General features: G+C 34.2%; 1 protein-coding gene and 1 pseudogene across 1 annotated transcript in view; one reads left to right on the forward strand and one right to left on the reverse strand.

Annotated features, from left to right (window-relative positions):
- Positions 1-20708, reverse strand: part of Cfap47 (cilia and flagella associated protein 47) — a 272610-nt gene that overhangs the window by 47081 nt on the left and 204821 nt on the right. The window contains exons 55-58 of the mRNA XM_052731290.1: positions 20537-20648; positions 17215-17319; positions 10341-10497; positions 1133-1231 (exon numbers count right to left, since the gene is read on the reverse strand). Of these exons, the coding sequence (XP_052587250.1) occupies positions 1133-1231; positions 10341-10497; positions 17215-17319; positions 20537-20648 (473 nt within the window). The remainder of the gene's footprint in view (positions 1-1132; positions 1232-10340; positions 10498-17214; positions 17320-20536; positions 20649-20708) is intronic.
- LOC128113436 (small nuclear ribonucleoprotein-associated protein N-like) lies at positions 10906-11587 on the forward strand (annotated as a pseudogene).

The raw sequence follows: 20708 nt of genomic DNA on the forward strand, positions 1-20708 counted from the left end.
AAGTAAACAGTATTTTCCACACATAGCAGGGAAGCTGGACATAGGAACTCACAGTGGTTGTCACAGTAACCACAACTCTGTATGTGTGTCTACCATATGTGCGTGTTTGTATGTGAACAAATGTGTGACCGTATGCATATATATTCATGTGTATGTGGACACCAGATTTCCACATTAGGCATTTTTTCCTCAATCACTCTAAATTTTATTTTGTGAGACAAGGTCTCTAACTGAAGTGTGGGAGGTCATAGATTTCATTATGCTGGCTGGTCGCAAGTTCCTAGATTCTGACTGTTTTTAACATCCTCACTGTGGAGATCACAGGTGTGTGCTGCCACACCAGGCTTTTATAAGAGTCCTGAATATTGAACACAGTTTCTCCCGCTTGCACAGGAAACACTTTACTACTTTTTTCTATTCATAACCATCTTATTTTTAACCTTTGTATTCTCCTCAACTCTTAGTTTAATGCCTCTGTTTGAAGCTGTTTTCATTTTCTTAATAAACTACATCTTTGCTTAAAAAAGATGCTGAGACAGATGATTAAAATAAATACAAGGAGACGATCAGCCTATTGTGGGGAGATGTTAGTAGGCTTTTTTTGCTTCAACTAATTGATTTTTGTTAAGATAATATTTATCATATTACCAAAACTTGATTATTGTCATTTAAAAACTTTATTATTTCAGGCAAATTAATAATTCTTGAGATATAGTGCTTTTTACTTTTTATGGCAGAGGGGATTAAGCCTCAGACCTCACATGGGGTAGGCATGCACATACTACTGAGCTACATCACAAGCCCAAACTTTAGATTTTTAAAATTATTATTTTTTAAATTTCTTCATATTTGGAAGTATATTGGTGGGATTAATATATGGAAAAACTATCTTTACACCTTGAAATAAATTTGCAGGTAAACATTATGGAAAGTAGTAATCATTTTTATTATAAGTATGGGTACTTTTAAAACTTTATAATCTTTTAACAGTTTCCTTACAAACATACCCCTATTTTAATTGGTATGATATCGGAATACTGAAACTTTCAAAAACAAGAGAAATCTATACACAGAACATCTTTTAAATGTAGCAGTTCACAAAATGACAGAATGTAAGAAAGAAATACTGTACCATGTGTACACCTCAGAGAGCTAAACTGGAAGGCAGAATTCTCATGGAGGAAGCTATCCCAGCAATGGTCAATTACAAGATTCTTGGTTTCTTCTTTATCTAATCAAGGAACAAAGAGATATTATACTTCAGTGTCACACTAAAGAAGATAAAGTTCTATGGAAATGGAAATTAAATTAAGTCCTTTTCAAACTTAGATATGTTTCAAAGTATGTTTTGATATGAAATTTAAGTGACATATTTGAAGAACATACTCAACATTAGAATTGGTTTTCTATATAACACTAAAATATTTAAAAATCCATTCAAAAATTATTGGAACTTTAATTATAAATACTCAACAGATGTGGATCTTCTATTCATCCAAAAATGGATCATAGCTCTTAATGTATACTGAGTGTGTATGTACTTATGTATACAGACACACACACACAAAAACACATACACTGTCATCATACAGGCAATCAATATACATACATAGCATTTATGCAACATTAATTATAAGATTAAGCCCTGGGCAAACAAGTATATACTAATTATCTATAAAATGAGATAGATGCACAGGTTGGTAAAATGTCAATATACATACTTGAAAGGGAATGCTGAAAAATATTTAATTATAGAAGTACATGATTCAAAATGCTCTGAGTTTACTGTGTAAATATCAGTGTTGTAAAAGTGCAGTCTTGTGGCAAACTGCATTAGAATAACTTATAATGAAAAGAACTTAACCAGAACTAATAAATCAGAATAATTGAGTGGCAAAATAAATAGTTATAAATATTAAGAAATGTAAACAGTAACTAAAAGCAAAGTGATTGTAAGCAAATAGAGCCTTAGATTATCACCTGAAAGTGGGTATATCAATTATTCTATTTTTACTTTACAGTATTTGAAAGAGTTAGTTTTTTGTTTTATTTTGTTTTTGAGACAGGGTTTCTCTATGTAACAGCCTTGGCTGTCCTGGAACTCTCACTGTAGACCAGGCTGGCCTCAAACTCACAAAGATCCCCCTGGCTCTGCCTCCCAAGCACTGAGATTAAAGGTGTACACTTTCATTGCCCAGCAAGAGTCAGCTTTTTGATTGAGGAAATCAAAATCAGATAATGCATTTAAGTTGATATATCGCAGGTCTTTTGTTTGATGCTATAATTTGCAGTCATAAATCTCTAATGTTGTAATAGTATTTTTTATTATTCAAATATATAAAATTTGAGCATCTAAATTTGGGAGTGACTTTGAAGGTGTGAGGATTCTTCCTACATCTATATTTTGTTTTATGTGTAAAGTCATTTTTCCCTGATTAGCAATCTGTGTTGATTATTATTACACTTAACATAAATATTTCCTTAGCATTGAATGTGTTTTGGGTATGATCCTGAGGGTTTCCACAGACAACATTTGCATCATCATATATTGCTTACATTTATCAATATTGAAAATGGAAGTTGACATTATGTTAATACTATGCTAATCAGTGTGTATATTTTTACCTTTTGATTATTTCTAATAAACTATTGATGTCTGAAGCAGAGCCTAATTTTATTAGAGGATTTTAAGTAAATCCCCATTGTTGCACTTAAATTTAGATAAAGTAAGAAGACTGCATAATCTCTAGACTATCCCATTTCAAGTGGAAAATATTGAAAATGCTTACTTAGTTTGTACATATCAATTATTTGTAGATGTAATTCAGTGTAGATGTAGCCAACGGTTTTATCAGACAGAAAACACGGAGCCGATTCAGAGAAGAAAGCCAAGAGGTCAGAGCTAAGAGCCTCACCCTTCCTGATTCAGGATCCTCCTCAGCCAAGAGAGCTCTCCGAAAGAGAAGCCCTCCTTCCTGTGTGTTTGTCTCTAGTCTCTCTGTTCTGGCTTCTGATTGGTTGTAAACCCAATCACGTGACTGCCTCATCACTGCCTGTATGTACCGCCCTCCAGGTCCTTAAAGGCGTACACCACCACTGCCACACACTTGCTATGGCTCTAATAGCTCTGACCCCAGGCAACTTTATTTATTACCACCACATTTCCCCTTTTCTAATTTAATAAAAAGGAAAAAAAAAAGAAAAAGGTTATAACTAACAAAAGAAAAACTACATACAAAATTACAATAACTATATACAATGTCTAAATAATTTCTAGTCCATTTGTATTTGACAAATTCAGAGAAAATAATTTCATTATTTATCTTATTTTGTTAAGTCCAAAATGTATCTAATTCACTTTCTATCCTAATTAATCTTCAACTATAATTAACTAACTTTCATTTCTTTATATCCTAATAGTTGGTAATAATAACATTCAAGGATCAGAAAATTGCATTGTTAAATGAATGGTATAAGTACAATTAGAAATATACATATAGCATTTTCTAACAATATCAATTCCAATATATATAACTTGTATACAGTATAAAACAATCCAATCCAATGTAAAATACTTAAAACTAGTAATTGTCTTTTTTTTCTTCTTTCTTTCTTTCTTTTTTTTTTAATTAAGAACCTTAAATCTAATCTCCTTTGCTTAGCCTTTTTCCTAACCCTTGACAACAACTTGTAACTAACCCCCTAAACAATGAAAATTATCCCAGACCCAAAACAATTAAAAAGACCAAAAAACCACCTGCCCCACACCACCTCTTTGGGAATGTGGGCGTCGTATTCTTAAAATTGCTTCCTGCTGGGTATGGGTGAAGTTATCTTTATCCTGAAAGAAAAATTTTAGGTTAATTGTCAAATTCTAGGAAAGGTAACCATACCCTTCATTATCCAGTCTGTGTATAATGCCAAAGTTCAGGGTTTATCTCAAGTCCTTATTCAAGTAGTCTTTGAGACTGGATCATCTCAGCTAGTCATCTCAAAATTACTCTGAACACCTTGTAGTTCAAAGCTGATCTGTAGATGATGTTTGTCAGCTTAGTGATATTATTATTGTCCACGTGGAATTGTTGTTGTTGTGGGGTCCCAACTTCTTCCTGGAGACTTCAGTTGATGTTAGGCCTGGCCGTGATTTTCTGCAGAAAACCATACGCCGTTTCACTCTGTTTCCTGGGATAGATGATTTGTCCCTTTTTTTCAGTTGTCTCATTTTCAATTTTCCTCTCTGTCCTTCTGGACCTATACATTCGAGCCATCTTGCACTCTGTTTCACCTGAGATAATGTCCCAATACCTAACAGTTGAACGTTTACCTCCTGAAGAGGCCAAGTTGGATGCCAAAAATCTGGTGCAATTATGGTAATGTCCGCACCTGTGTCTACCAGACCAGACAACAAAACATCATTTATTTTTATCGATAATTTTGGTCTTTGTTCATTAATAGAAGTTTGCCAAAAAATTTTCTTTATGTTTTCTCCTGAATTTTCTATTCTCTCTGTTTCATCATCCTGACCAGCATGACTTATTCCAATAGGCAGTTGGTTATTTAATTGCTCTGAGTAGGGGTTTCCTCTACGACTGCAGGAAAGGTTTGAACTGGATTTGCTATTGGGGCCTGCATGAGGCCTCTCTGGGAGTTTCCCGAAGACTGAGGCAAAGGATTACCCTGTCTGTCCCTTGTTGATCTACATTCGTTGGTCCAGTGTTTTCCCTTACCACACCTTCTGCATACTCCACAAGGAAGGGGCATTCTGTTGCCATTGTTCCTTGAGGAAACATTGTTTCTAGAAATGACCTGTTTACAGTCCCTTTTCAAATGTCCTTGCTTTCCACATCCAAAACATCTAACATTCCTCAAACCTTTTGAAATTGCTTCTCCTACCCACGTATCATCATGCTCATGAGCTTCAACATTAACCGTGTCTCTAATCCAATCTTCCAAAGGTGCAGATCTTGCCTTTAACGGCCTGATTATTGTTTTGCATGCTGCATTCGCATTCTCATAGGCCAAAGTTTCAATTATTATCTTACCAGCTTCTGAATCCAGGACCATTCTCTTTACTGCTGAAGCCAGTCTTTGTAAAAAATCTGTGAAAGATTCTTTTGGGCCTTGTACAACCTTTGTAAATGACTCAGTTTTTTTCCTGGTTCCTCAACTCTGTCCCATGCATTCAAGGCTGCTGTTTGACATAAAATTAGGGTTTGGACATCATATAAACATTGTGCTGGTGCTGAAGCATATTGACCTTCTCCCATAAGCTGATCCTGGCAGACTTGTATTCCTTTATCCCTCCACTGTTTTTCTATGTTTTTAGCTTCATCCTTGAACCAAGTTAGCCACTGAAGCCTTTGACTGGGTTCCAGAACAGCTTGTGCCAGCTCCCGCCAATCCTGTGGTACAATCCTATTATATGTTGACCAAGAGTTTAACATTTGCTTTACATATGGGAAATGCATGCCATAAGATACCATTGCCTCCTTAAACCTTCATAAATCCAACATTTCGATTGAAGCCCAAATATTTTGTGTAGTCATTTGATCAGGCAACTGCTGTACGGTTACTGGACAAACTAAGGGTGACTGTGAAAACAGGCTTTCTTTCTGTAACCCTATGATCCAATCTTGAAGCAACTTCACTGTTAGTTTCTTCTGTCTGAGTTTTTACAGGTTTATCAAGTTTTTCTAAAGCTGTCACCCTGGCACTTAAATTGACTATCTTTTTAAATAGTAAAATAAGAATAAATATAGTAATAAAATGCATAATTCTATCAACATTAATCTTCTCATATAACTATTCCATTGTTAGACTGTCTAAAATTGCAAACAAAGCCCAATTTTCTTCTAATGAACACAGAAATTATTTCTTCATTTCTCCATACAACCTTTTAGGTACATTAATTATATTGAAATCCCACAGAAATGGAAAATCAGAAATAGTGTATTCCTGTATTTGTTATCCATATGTGGGATAGTTTTGAAATGTATATCCAATAGTTTTCAGGTTACAATAAATACTCAATATTAATGACTATATTTAACTCCTGTGCCATCAACACCCATGGCAAAATAGTAATACTCATTTAGGAAGGAATGATACTGCCAATAAAAGTAAGTCCTGATATTAAAACGTTCATAAATGAGCATGTCTGGAATTGGTCATAGGAACAAAGGAATCAACATCTATTTGACATGTAGTATGTGTATCATACGCCCTGTCCTGATTTGCAATGTTTCAATTCATACTCTTGTATCTTACCATAGCTACTCGCCATTTCTTTACTTTAATTACCAGCAGGGTAGAAATTGGGGAGAAAGAGTTTGAGGATAAAGACATAATTACGGATGAAAGATGACTGTTAGAACTGAGTCTGTGGACATCACCCATGGAACAGATGTATATATCTAAGCCAAATAAGGCACATAGAGGACTCCCTAGCATGTGTAGATTAGGTAAAATCCCTGTCTGATGTCAAAGTGGAAAATAGAGGTCAGAAGAGCTGAAACAATGAGAAAGTGGCATTAAGGAACACTGCTTGGAAACCTTTGATAGGATGAAGGGAATCCTGGCATCCAAACAAAGAAAAGAAAGTGGCAAATGTCATTCTAGTTTAGAGCCTTATCACTAGGATTTACATGCACCACCTGTGACTGACATTTAGGTGATCCTGAAGAAAGTATCTTGACAAGACTAGACCAAGAGCCTGTTCAATTTATGCACTGTACAGCTTTGAACAATTTTTTAAAATTATTATATTTCATGTTCATTAGTGTTTTGTCTGCATGTATGCCTATATGAAGGTGTCACAAACCCTGGAACTTGAGTTACAGGAAGGTGAGCTGTCATGTGGGTGCTGGGAATTGAACCTGCTCTCCTGGGAATTGAACCTGCTCTCCTTCAAGAGCAGCCTCTTACTGCTGAGCCATCTCTCCAGCCGCAGTTTTGAATAATTCCTAAGAGTGAGGTTTTACAATTGAAAAACATATAGGTAACTGTAACAGATGTCTGTAAAACTGAATATAGTAATAATTCATAGGGCTCTAGTGTGAGACATACTGGGTTTTATACTTTGCTATGTTCCTAGCACATTGAAAATTTTCTATAAATTCTTATGTTTCAAAATACTCATTGATGATCTACATTAGGGAATTTTTTTTCTTTTTTCTTTTTTTTTTTTTTTTTGGTTTTTCGAGACAGGGTTTCTCTGTGTAGCTTTGCGCCTTTCCTGGAACTCACTTGGTAGTCCAGGCTGGCCTTGAACTCACAGAGATCCGCCTGGCTCTGCCTCCCGAGTGCTGGGATTAAAGGCGTGCACCACCACCGCCCGGCTTGGGAATCTTTTTTTCTAATCTTAAGATTATTTAGGCCATTTCCTGTTTTCCTCTGTAGCTACTTTTTGAAATTAGCATAGGGTAATATATGCATGGACACTTGAATCATTCATTTTCCTACAGCTTGCCTTACATAAATCTTAACTGAAAACTCTCAACAGAGAATTATATTTTTACAACAATCAAAAACACTATAAAATTATGTTCTTTGGCAAACTCCCATGTACAGATGCCTTCATCGGACATGATACTTTTAAGGGAATCACATAGTTGCATAAACAATCAATAAAAGACGAATTTGAAGTATTGTTGAGGTGGGGAGGGAAAGGAGCTTGGTAAGAATGGTTAGTATGAGAGAGGTTAATGAAGGAGTAGCAATGATCAAAATATAAACTGTTATGAAAATTTAAATTAATAATAATAAAGTTTTCTTTTTTCCCTAATAACATAACCAATCTTCAGGGATGAGATAGAGCAATGGCAAGTCATCTATTCTGGATAAGTCTAAAATGTTTTGGTAGTAGCCAATTTATAGAGATAACTATAAAGTGAAATCAGGCTTCATATGGGCAATTCACTAATAGGTCAAAAAAGCTTCTTCCTGATATAAACAACTGAAAAAGTCTCCCAAAACTTTATAAACAGTGATGTGCAGTATTACAAGAAAGGCTTTCAATAACATCGCTAACACATCATGATGAGTATTTCTTCATCACTTGAAGTTATGAGTATATGAAATACCCAAAGAATGAATTTGACTTAATAAAATTTTTAGCGTAACTACTGGAAGGTATAGTATATTTCTAGTACAGAGATTCTGGGCTCCTTCAGTTTAATTCATGAATAGACTTTAGGGTTCTCAGAGAAAAGAAAGCTTCTAAGTCTGTTCAGTTACTCTTCAGCATTTCCTCAATCAAGTTTTTTGTTCTGTATGTTTAGCTGACTATTTGGAGAGGAATCCTGACTGTTGAGAAGTTATGTACAAAGTTATGTGGGATTTGCCTTTGCAAACTTGGTTTTCATTGCTATTCCTTCACTTAATGGTTCTGTGGTCAGAAACAACTTGCTAGCCCTCTCTGTCCCTTAAGCTTCTCATGTTAAAATTTGAATATAATGAGTACATTAGAGGGTTGATATTTTAGAGTTTCCTTGGAAATGATTATTTGGGAAGCAATCTTGGGGTGTGCATATTGAGGCGTTCAGAAGCCAGAAACAAATGGAAGCACATCTGTAACTGATACACTGTGACACAAGTTACTGCTACAGGAGATGAGAAGTCAAAGTATATGGTGAACTAAGGATTTATGCTGAATACACAATGCAGAAGAATACTATCCAGGGATATTATTCACGATGCTCTGGCATACATAGGTTGATTGAATATTAACTCATTGACACCTCCAGCTTACCCTGAGTGGGCAGAAAAAGCTCTTTTAGTCAGAGGAAACACTCAGAAAGATTCCAAGTTATTGGCAATTGAGTGACAGCTCAAATTAACAGTCGCCCAATATTTTCTGTTTTAAGATATCTTAAGAAATTACAGGTGAAATACTTAGTAAAGTATCAGGTACAAGTTATGTCTGAATAACTGATGATGATTGTGTATCACCTAATCCAAATATAACTGAGCATTAGTCATTCAATTTCAATAAATAAAATATGTTAACAAAAACATGTGTTAAAGTTAGGTTCACATTCTCATGTGCAAATTTCAGAAGACAGCAAGAATTTATACATTAGTGGAAAGCAAAAGCACTCATTAATTATGCCCTTGTGAATAAGAGCAATATTGTTGTTAGGCAATAATTGTGTTTGTTGTCAAACTCAGAGTAGTTGAGTACATGAAAAAAAAAGTTTTCAATTTCTGAGCCAAATACTATAGCCACAATGATTTCAGTATGGAACAATTTTAATTTGGGCATAGCTAAATACCAATTTGGCATACAAAGTGTGTCAATAATATATAAATACCTTAAAAATATTTATTTTATATAAGATACTATAGCTACTTGGAAATGAAATAACTGCATGGAATGGTTATGCCTGTTAAAGAACCAAATGTTCTCTCATATGTGGATGAAATTTGAGGAATATACCATATGATTTCTTGCTACCTTTGTTCATAGACTTTTTCACTATAACTGACTTCAATTTCTTGGAAGTGTGATTCTCAAGTCCCATCTATTCTCTCAATGTGTACATAATATCCACAAAATAATTCTGAATTATCCTTTAAAGTGTAAAATCAAATGTATGAATGCATGAAGCACAGATTCTCTTTTGAAAATTCTCAGTGCCTCTGGATAAATGAAACATGTTTTCAGTGATAAGCAGGTTCTACACTGAAACTTCTAGCTTGGTGTGTTTAACTTGGAGTAACTGCAGAATCCAAGAAACTGGAAGAGGCCATTGGTGGTGGTGATAGGCAGGGAAGAAAAGTCCTTAAGGGAGGAGCTATAGCAGAAAATAGGTAATATGAAAATGGAGATGGTAAATAATTGGGGTGGAAAAATTTAAACAGGGAGATGGGTGGAGGGAGAATGGGAGAGAAGAGAAGAATATGTTAGAGGAATACCTACTATCTTGAAAATGTGTATAGATGGCTGCTCCTAGATGTAGTGTATTATTAAAGAATATCCCAGTGCCAAGTGTGGGATGCTTCTTTTTGAGTTATTGGTCAGAGAGATCTGAGAACCCTTAAACAGTTTCGTTAGAATTTTTATAATATTTTGCATATTAAGAACTGGAATATTTGAAAAATATTGTAAGAATCCTACATAACTGAAAATATTGTAAGAAACCTATATAACTAAATCCGTAACTAACTCATATGTGGATTTAAAAATAAGATCAGAAGACTACTTAGTACATAGATTCTGGATCCACTACTTAAGAGATGTTTCAGCAATCATATTTTACCTCTTATTTTTTATAAAATGTTTTTATACTGTAATGAAATAAAAGGACAGATATCTACAAAATGTAAGAAAAACAACCTACTTGTTAATATGATATCAATGGAAACATCTTCCCTGGTAGGATTTATGAAATGTATTATAACAGATGCTTGAAGACCAAGGACTGCAGTTACTCTTTCTGCTTCTATAGGCCTGGGGAATAGTCCTACTCCAAAGAGGTAGAATTTCCATTCTTTAAACTGTTTTAAAAAGAAACAATCAAAACATAATTGAACATATTTTTGATTTTCAAGATTTATAAAACTTTTCTATTGTTTTATCCAATGTATTGTGTTGAATATGATATAGTCACACAATGACATTTTCTTACATGTACATAATGTACTTTGAGCATTTTCCCCTACATACTCAGCTACCATCACCTTTTTTACTCCCCTTCCCATCACTGTTCCTCTTTATTTCCCTAGATAGTTTTGATTCTACTTTCATGTCATATGTACATATAAGATTTTATGTATATATAATCTAGGAACCACAAATAAGTGAAAAAATACAATATTTGCCATTCTGAGACAAACTGAGTTCACTCAATATTATTTCTAGTTGTGCCCTGAAAATAACGTAACTTCACTTTTTCTGGCTGAAAAATGTATCCATTCCTATGCTGGCTAGTTTATGTCAACTTTATACAAGTTAGATTCACTGGTACCTTTGACAAACATATGAATTTGATCCTCTGTGAGTGTGGTATTCAGGAAGATCAAGCCAAAGGATGCAAAACAGCCAGAGGACGAATAAATGGGTTTTGGGTCTGGTTTTGTGATAGGGGGAGAACTTGGTATCCATGACTGTAGAGAGTCATCTCTGAAAGATGCTAGCATTGCTCATGTGCCACTAGCTGGTGTGTTGCTGCAGGTGGTCCTGGTGTTGGGAGGGCAGGTGGCAGGAGTACCAGCTGATAAACCTATTTTCCAAGCTCCTGATGGATTAGTGGGTCATGTCAAAGGAGTAGGAGGTACATTCCAGTAGGTCATGAATCCACATGGAAACAGCAATGAAGCAGCTGCTGTGGTTCCTGCCATTGTCAACATTGCTGGAGCCCAACAAGTACCCACCAGGAAGGGGAACTCCACCTCTGCCTGTAGGCAGAACAACCCCACATCCAGAAATTATGGCTCCTCTACCTGGTATGAGACCACCCATGGGCTACCAATTGACCTTCCTCCTGCCTGAGGAACTCCTATAGGCACGCTCCCTCCAGGAAAGAGAACTCCTCCACCAGGAGTTAGAGTCCCACCATGCCCAGAAATGTATCCACTAACCTGTTAGCCTTTAAGCCTTGCTTTTTATCTGTGACACATTTTGTGAAACTGGGTAGCCTGGGAGCTTTTATAACTCTCTTACTATGTTAATTATAGCCAATGAACAAAGAACAATTGAACTGAGTTTTAAAAAAAAATCACTTTATCCCACCCTCCAACTTCAGCAGGCATTCCTTGGGAACCGACAGGTCACTAAAGCCAGAGAAGCAGGTAGCCAAACTGCAGATCTTCACCTCTCCCCCATCTCTTCCATACCTATTCCCCCAGTCTCATTCCAAGCTCTACAGAGAAATACTTGTGGTGGCCTCTCCTCACGCCCTATCCCAATTTCCAGGGGACTAAGCAGATCCTAGTGGATCACCCTGCTTTCATCCCTCCTATGGATACTCTCAGCCACCCTCAAGTCCATCCCCACTCCTAAGTGTCAATACACAATACCTTGCTTGAAACACATTTTACCAGGAACCACCATTGGCCAAAATTAGCAGGATACCAAATGAATTCCCCACCAGGTAACACACAGACACCATGACCTCCTAAGAACCAAAGAGGGCAACATAAAACAAGGAAAAAAAACACCTACCCAACAAAGACAAGACTGATATGGGCACGTAGAATTACAATCTTCCCAAACCCAGATGCATAACAGACAGCACCGTATGTCTTAACCAGAGTCCAGCAATCCTATAGGACATGAGAACTGCAGTGTAGCTGTAGGACATGACAAAAATCTTAAAATAGACTTTATGGATATGAAAGTAGAAATGAATAATTCATTGAAGAAATCTATGAAAACATAAGCAAAATGTGGAAGGAAATGAATAAAATATTTTAAGACCTGAAAGTGGAAATAGGATCAATAAAAAAACAGAAAAGTCTGGAAATCAAAAATTTAGGAACAGGAATCTCATAAGCAAGCTTCACCAACAGACAAGAGATGGAAGAAAGAATCTTCCAATTAAAGATATGATAGAAGACATGTATAACTCAGTCAAAGAAAATGTTTAAAAATGTTCCAGATGCAAAATACTGGACACTATGAAAGGACAAAATTTATGAATAATAGGAACAGAGGAAGAAGAAACTCAGGACAAAGACACAGAAAATATTTTCAACAAAATCATAGAAGAAAATCTCCCTATTCTTAAAAAAGGAGATGCCTATAAAAGTACAAGAAGCATATAGAACACAAGAAAAGAAATTCCCCCAGCATATAATAATCAAAACACTAAATGTCCAGAATAAAGAAAGAATATTAAAAGCTGAAAGGGAAAAAGAACAAGTAATATATTAGGGCATATCTATTAGAATAAAATTTGACTTTTCAAGGCAACTCTAAAAGCCAGAAGGGCCTGGACAGATGTGCTGCAGGCTCTAAAATGACCACAGGTGTCATCCCGGACTATTACACACAGCAAAATTTTCAATCAGAATAGATGGAGAAAATGAGACACTGTATGATGAAACCAAATTTAATGAATATATATCTACAAATCTAATGCTACAGAAGGCACTAGAAGGATAACTCCACTCCAAGTTGGCTAACCACACACAGGAAATCACAAAGGAGTAAATAATCACACACCAGCAAATCAAAAGAGTAAAAACACACAAAACAACAATAACAACAAAATAAAAGAAATCAACAAATCCTGGTCACTGATCTCTCTCAACAACAATGGTTTCAATTCTCCAATAAAAAGATACAGACTAACAAAATGGATGGGAAAACAGGATCAATAATTCCACTTCATACAATAAATATACCATAACATCAAGGATAGGCTTGTATGATAAAACTCTATGACACTGAAGAAAGAAATTGAAGATATCAAAAGATTGAAAGATTGGCCATGCTCATGAATCATGTATATTAACATAGTATAAATCACCATCTTGCCAAAAGCAATCTATAGATTCATGCAATCCCCATCAATACCAACAAATTTCTTCACAGATTTTGACAGGAAAATTTTCAGCTTCAAATGGAAACACAAAATACCCAGGATAGCTAAAACAATCATCCTGACATCAAATTGTATAGCAATAAAAACATCATGATATTGGTACAAAAACAGACAAGTTAATCAATGAAATCAAATCAAAGAACCACACATAAATCCACACACATGTTTACAAGTGATTTCTGATAATGAAGCCAGAAATAGACACCAGAAATGATAACATCCTTCAAACTAGATTACTGCATGTAGAATATAAATAGATCCATACTTTTCACTTCGAACAAAACTCAATTCCAAATGGATCAAAAACCTCAACATAAAACCAGATATCAGGTTTAGACAGAAGCGAAGTGGGGGAAAGCTTTGAACTCATAGACACAGAAAAAAATATCTGAACAGAACACTGCTAGTGCAGGCACTAAGATAAACAAATAATAAATGGGACCTCAGGAAACTTAAAAGCTTTTGCATGGCAAAGGACTTCATCATTTGGGCCATGTGGAAGCCTACAGAAATGGAAAATATTTTACCAATGACACATGTGATACAGGGTAATATCTAAATATATAAAGAACTTTAAAAAGTAGTCATTAGGAAAACAAATAACTCAATTAAAAATGGGGTACAGATCTAAACAGAATTCTCAAAAGAAGAAACTCTGATGGCCAAGAAACACTTTGAGATATTCAACAGCCTTAGTCATCAGAGAAATGCAAATCAAAACTACTTTGAGGTTTCTTCTTACACCCATCAGAATGGCTAAGATCAGTTATACAAGTGACAGCTCATGTTGGAGTGGATATGGAATAAGATTCAGTTACACCACTCTTGGGCACATGCCCAGAGAATGTCTCATCAGAGACATTTGTTCAACCATCTTCATTGCAGCTTTATTCATAATAGCCAGAAATTAGAAATGAGCTAGAATATCCCTCAAGACATGAAAGAAGAAAATATGATGCACTTACAAAATGGAGTATTACTCAGCTGTCAAATGAAATTGTCAAATCTTCAGGTAGATGGATGGAACTATAGAAAATCTTTCTGAGTGAGGTAATCAAGACCCCAAAAGATAAATATCATAAATGTGTGTGTGTGTGTGTGTGTGTGTGTGTGAGAGAGAGAGAGAGAGAGAGAGAGAGAGAGAGAGAGAGAGAGATTGAGAGAGAGAGAGAGAGAGAGAGAGAGAGAGAGAGAGAGAGAGAGAGAGAGAGAAAGAGAAAGAGAAATATCTATTCACATACACATGGATATTAGCTGTTAAGTCTATGATAACCAAGGAACAATCTGTACATACATCGTGTTTAGGTATAAAGTACGGGACCAGGGGTGGAGGGATGAAGGGGACAGATATGTTGTTTTAGGAAAAAGTAAATAGAATGGATAGATAGCTATGGATGGATGGGGGTAATGGAATGGGGGGATAAAGTGCAGAGTAGGAGGTAAGGAGGGGAAGATGGAGGGTATAGGGGAGAGATAGCTAAAATTAATGGGCAATGGAGGAATATCATGAGACCTAATGAAGTAGAAGCTACCTAAAATATATACATATATGGAGGCCATCTAAATGAAATTGCCAAATAATTGTAGAGACAAAGCCCCAGATGGCCATTTTTTGTAACCAAATAAATTTTCCAATACCAGGATGTTGCCAAGACTATATGTTGCTCCCCACAAATTGATGGAAAGGAAGGCCTCATTGCTAAAGACAACTCCTATATAACTCACTGAATATGGAGAAGTTGAGCTGTTTGCCTACATGGAGCCTTCATCCCTATGTGATAAAGTTTTTGCTACAATAAGGTACTTTTAAAGATACCAAAAGAAAAATGTCAACACCAACCTAACCACAAACTCTTTGATCTACAATGGTGCCCTGCCTGTAAGATATACTACTGTTCTAAACAAACAACAAACAAACAAACAAAAAAGTAGAAATAAAATGACTCCTAATGACATTCTGCTATACTTATATATAAGTGCCTTGCTCAGCCATCGTCAGAGAAGCTTTTTCCTGTAGCAGGTGGAAACAAATACAGAGACCCACGGTCAGACAATATGCAAAGAATAAGAAACCTTGGAAGACACAGACCTAAATGGGATGTCTCCACAAATCCCTCCCATCAGAGTTCAGGGAATTCTGACGCAGAGAAGCCAAAAAGGTCATAGGAGCCAGAAAGGATAGAGGACAGCAAAAACAAATCAACAGAATAGGTGGATAGGTGTACATATGGACTCAGAGAGACTGAGGCAGCATGCACAGGGCCTAGATAGGTCTATACCAGATGAGGTCCTGGAGCTGAAAGAAGGGGACACAAACCCCCATTCCTAACCAAGATGCTATCTCCAATTGATACACAGCTGCAAATGAAAAATTAGTTTTATCCAAGGGAGTCTCACTTGGGAAACAAACTACCGTTGTGGGTAGGCTTCATGCCTAACAGATTTCTTGTTAGAGATTTTTTAAAATGAGAAATATATATATTTCTTAAGCTCTTTCCTGTCTGTCTGTATATTCTGTCCTATTCTGATGAGTTAGTTTTATCTCATTTTATTTTAACATTTTACCATCCCTTAGAAATATGCTTGTTTTGCAATGAGAGACAGAAAGGGGTAGATCCAGATGGAAGGGAAGGAAGTACTTGGAAGAATAGAGGACGTGGGAAACGTAATCAGGATATATACTATGTGAAGAAAAAAATCAATTTTCAATAAAAGGAAGAAAATAGAAGGGAAAATCTTTGTGTTCATTGCTGACATTACAAATAAAAAGAGGTCACTGAGAAAAATAATAAATAAGTGTCCTACTTATTAATCTCATAAACTACATTAATGTTTTCAAGATTAAAATTCAAACAAAAAAAGAAAAATTGATTTGAGGTTACTTCAAGATAAAATTTATCTGACTAGTACTGCCCTTAGCTCATTTTAGATTATTTAGCTACTCAGTTGTGCATGTCAGTTCAGGTAGATATAATAACTCACAAATCCAGAAATGGATATAAATCTATATAAAATTTTCCATAAAGGTAAAGAGTTATTTCAAATATTTAGGTTTCAAAAATAAACTCTCAAGCTTCTTTTAAAGTGTGTTCTTTATATCCACGGGCACATATAATATGTACCATTCATACAAAAGTTCATTCAACTAAATTTTTATGAATTGATTTTACTTGCAAATGATATCAACTTGATAAATTAAATAAAAAGATATGAATCATTTGGGGATAAAAAGAGGGCAAAAAAGGAAGGCACAAAGGTTAAAGAGAAACACTGGAAAGGTTAGGTCTCAACTTATTAGTTGAAGAGATGAATTATTGGTTCATATTTAACCATTTAGGAATGGAGATTTTCAGCAGGTAGGGAGAGGGTACTCAGAGAGATTAAAATAAAGACCAGTGCTCAACTGATTTAGGAAATGTTTAAGATGAGTATTTTTATATTTTACTTTATTTTATACTTGAAAAAGAACTTATTGCTCAATTTCTAGGCTTAAAGAATACAGCATATCTTATTTAGTTGTTTACAGATCAGGAGTCTATACTATTGTATTTTAAAACATTTATTTAATGATTTGCAGAGAAAATGTTTTACCTGCAGAAGTTATTAACTGCATGGACTGTACTTATCTACATAGATTCTACTTCACCCGAGAACATATTTATCATACCTGAGTACAATAGAAGTTAATACAAGTTTCATGACCATTTCTTCCAAGTCCTGATGGATGAAAGTAAACAGATATCTCTATAGTAGAGTGAGGTAGAAGGACCAGCTGTGAGAATTCAGAAAGAAACACAAGAAAAACAAGATTCAATATTTTTGTTGAGGTGAAAATTTTGTGTGCTAGGTCTACGAAATGCTAACCTTTGTATAATAAATGTGAGGAGTTGCACACATTATCTGCTTCGGTATACTCACTCCATGAATATTGATTATAGAGGATGTAATGAACACTACTAGGTAAGGTAGTTCTCAGGCCTTATTCTTTCTCCAGACAATGACCATGCAAGACTTACTCACTGTGTATTAAGATTTCAAGATTGATCTTAAGAGTTTAAACTTCCAAATTATATAAATATGTACTTTATTTAGGAACCCATAGCTTTTGAACATCGTATGGTACAGGCTAAATTACTATAGGAACATAACCTGTAAGTTTGTCAATGTCAAAAAAAATGAATATCATTTCTTTTAAACATCAGTGTAAGTCAAGTTCTTTTCATAATAATTTTTTTCACTTCATCTTATTATAAACATACTATGAAGCTAATTGGTGGTCTGTAGTATGAGTTTCAAATTTCTCTCTAGAAATAGTAAAAGGAGAGAACAATTACATAAAATACATTGAAAATCTGAGTATCATATCATATAATCAAAGTACTATACTGGGCATATTACAATATTTAATATCAACGGATACAGAATAGCAGATAGAGCCACAATGCTTGAAAAGAACCATTTTATACTTAAGTATTTTGACAAATGAACTTCAAACACAACAAAACAAAATTACAGTACAATAGAAAGAGTCAATCCCTGTAAAATATAACATTTTATGTTCAATAATCTCTGATAGTGGTCACAAAACACAAAAAGAAATCTAATATATACTATTATTAAATAAAAGATGCAAATGATATGGGAAAAGAGTAACAAAGGTTAGAGAGAAACCCAGTTGAGGTTCCCTCTTCCTGATGACTCTAGCTTTTGTCGTGGTGGCAACACAGTAACCAACAGAGTTGAATAAACTTTTGAATTCACATAGATTCGGGATGATGGTGGAAGATTATAGGCTATTAAACTATAATCTTAATCAAGTATTTAGGTTTAAACGAAGTGAACAAATAGAATGGAGAGACAAAAAAGAGAGTGATTATGTAGCGGATCATTAACAATTTTTGAAGCAAGGGTTAAAGTTAAAGGTACAGAGTTGCTAATTATAGTTTCAATTTCTTTTTTATAATTGAAAAAATAATAAACAGTTGGAAAAAAGATTTTTTCATAATTATTTAATTTTAAAGTACGTTTATATTTATTGAATTATTTATTTATTTAATATTTTTATTTTATAATTAACTTAATTTCACATATCAGCAATGGATTCCCAGGTCCTCCCTCCTAATCATTATTTGTAAAGACTTACATGAATACTATACAATTAAAGCAAGAATAAACATGCATATATAGATATATGAATACTTGTATATATATAACTATATATGTATTTATATCATTCATGGTTGAAAAATAATCTTATACTTTTCCATGTGTTATTAGATCTATTTGCTATCAATTGGTAAACTGTGCTCATATATTTTATAAGAGTATTGCCTCATATATAACTTTTGGGTTATTTCTAATATTAGCCTTAATTGCATATTTAATGCCCAATGACACTTAATAATCAAAGAAACAATGGAGTCTAAAGATATGAATGAAGGAATAAAACAATTTATTGTTAATGATACAAGGTGCCATGCAATATATTGTCTCTGCTGTTTTTGGACCAAAGATTATTATCTTCTATAAAAGTAAAGATATAAATGATGTGAAAAATCTACTTTTAATGAAGAATTTAAAGTACAGGCAAACTACATAATGAAGTCTATATGCTTTAAAATTATGTTATTGATACATTCAAGTATCTATATTTGAATACATTTTGTAATATTAATGTCTACATATAAATTTTCAGTATAGTAAGAAGTGATTTTTAACTTGACTTGTGGTTTGACTGTTAAATTAAGAACTAATTATATCTATTATATATATATTAGTATAATTATATATATATATATATTTTAACTTCTCATACAGGGTATTGTTAACTCATTCATAATTTTCTTATAATGAGTACTTTAATTATGTTCATCCTCCATTAGCTTCTGTTAAGAAAATTTTCAGTAATTATTTGAGAATTTCATACAATGCATTTTGATATATTCAACACTCGTTTCTCCTGATCCAACCTCACTTCCCTAGCTATACACTTTGAGTTCTCTTCTTTTCAGAGGCTCATGAAATTCAATTCGTGTTATGTTACAATTGCCCTTCCAAGCCTGCTGAACCACTTGCTGGCACCCAGTCACTGCCAAGAGACAGATATTAAGGTATAAAGACATCAAAGTGTATATTTGTTCAACAGACATTAAACTATAAAGAGTAAAAGCTTTTATTTCAATGTATCTGCTAGCAGAGCTCCAGAAAAGGTTCTTTGATAAAAATAAAACACTGTAATTCTCTTTTTTTTCTGAAATAGTTTCAATTCTTTCCTAGACTACAATCTCATTCCTCAGCTCAGTCTATCTAGCCTCTTGCCTCAGCCTCCTGAGAAGCGAGAGTAGCTGTGCCTGTCTTAATATTATTTTGAAACTTACTTGAACATGGATATGGGGTCAATTTACTGCAAGGAATTGGTGTCCTATGGTTTGAAAATATAGGTATTTGTGTTAAAACTTCTTATCGTGTTTTGTAACATAGGTAAAAAGATAAAAATAATTTATACTCATTAACTCAATCATATTCTTCTTCATGACCACAAAGTAAGACAATGGGATACAGATGTGACCAGAGGATGAGCAAGAGCTGTCTAAGAATCTGAAAATGTAAGCAGGGACAAGCCCAGAAACTTACAAAGCGTTAAAAACACTTGTCCTCAAGGCTCTGCTAACAGATAATAACTGTTAAAGATAAAATCATATTACGTAGAAACTATTATAAAATCTGATTAATGCAATGGTCAGAAATAAAATATAACCAGTATATTGAGTTAATTTATCATATTTAATTTCAATGTTACAATAAAATGAGATTAATAATAGATTACAATTTATGAGCAGGTATAAAAAAGAATACAATATCACTTTTAAACTTTAAAATTTCAAATTATTATTAATGATTCTAATGATAATATTGCACTAGAATCCTAAAATTAGAATTAGAAAATGCTTTTGAAGTGATCAATTTCATGGATTTCTGAATGTACTTACTGGCATTTTTCTGTTAAGCTCCACCTCAAAATTTTCAGGATTACTGTTCTTTATTTTCAATTCTAATGTTTCATGCGTAGGGTTATATAAAGGAAGGGTCTGAACGATCTTCCTGTGAGAAAAATCCAAAGCAGTAAATTTACTGATATTTGTAAATTTATAAGTGATAATT

Source organism: Peromyscus californicus, unplaced genomic scaffold (genome assembly GCF_007827085.1).
Source record: "Peromyscus californicus insignis strain IS unplaced genomic scaffold, ASM782708v3 Scaffold_10__1_contigs__length_136768540, whole genome shotgun sequence".
Classification (NCBI taxonomy): Eukaryota; Metazoa; Chordata; class Mammalia; order Rodentia; family Cricetidae; genus Peromyscus; species Peromyscus californicus.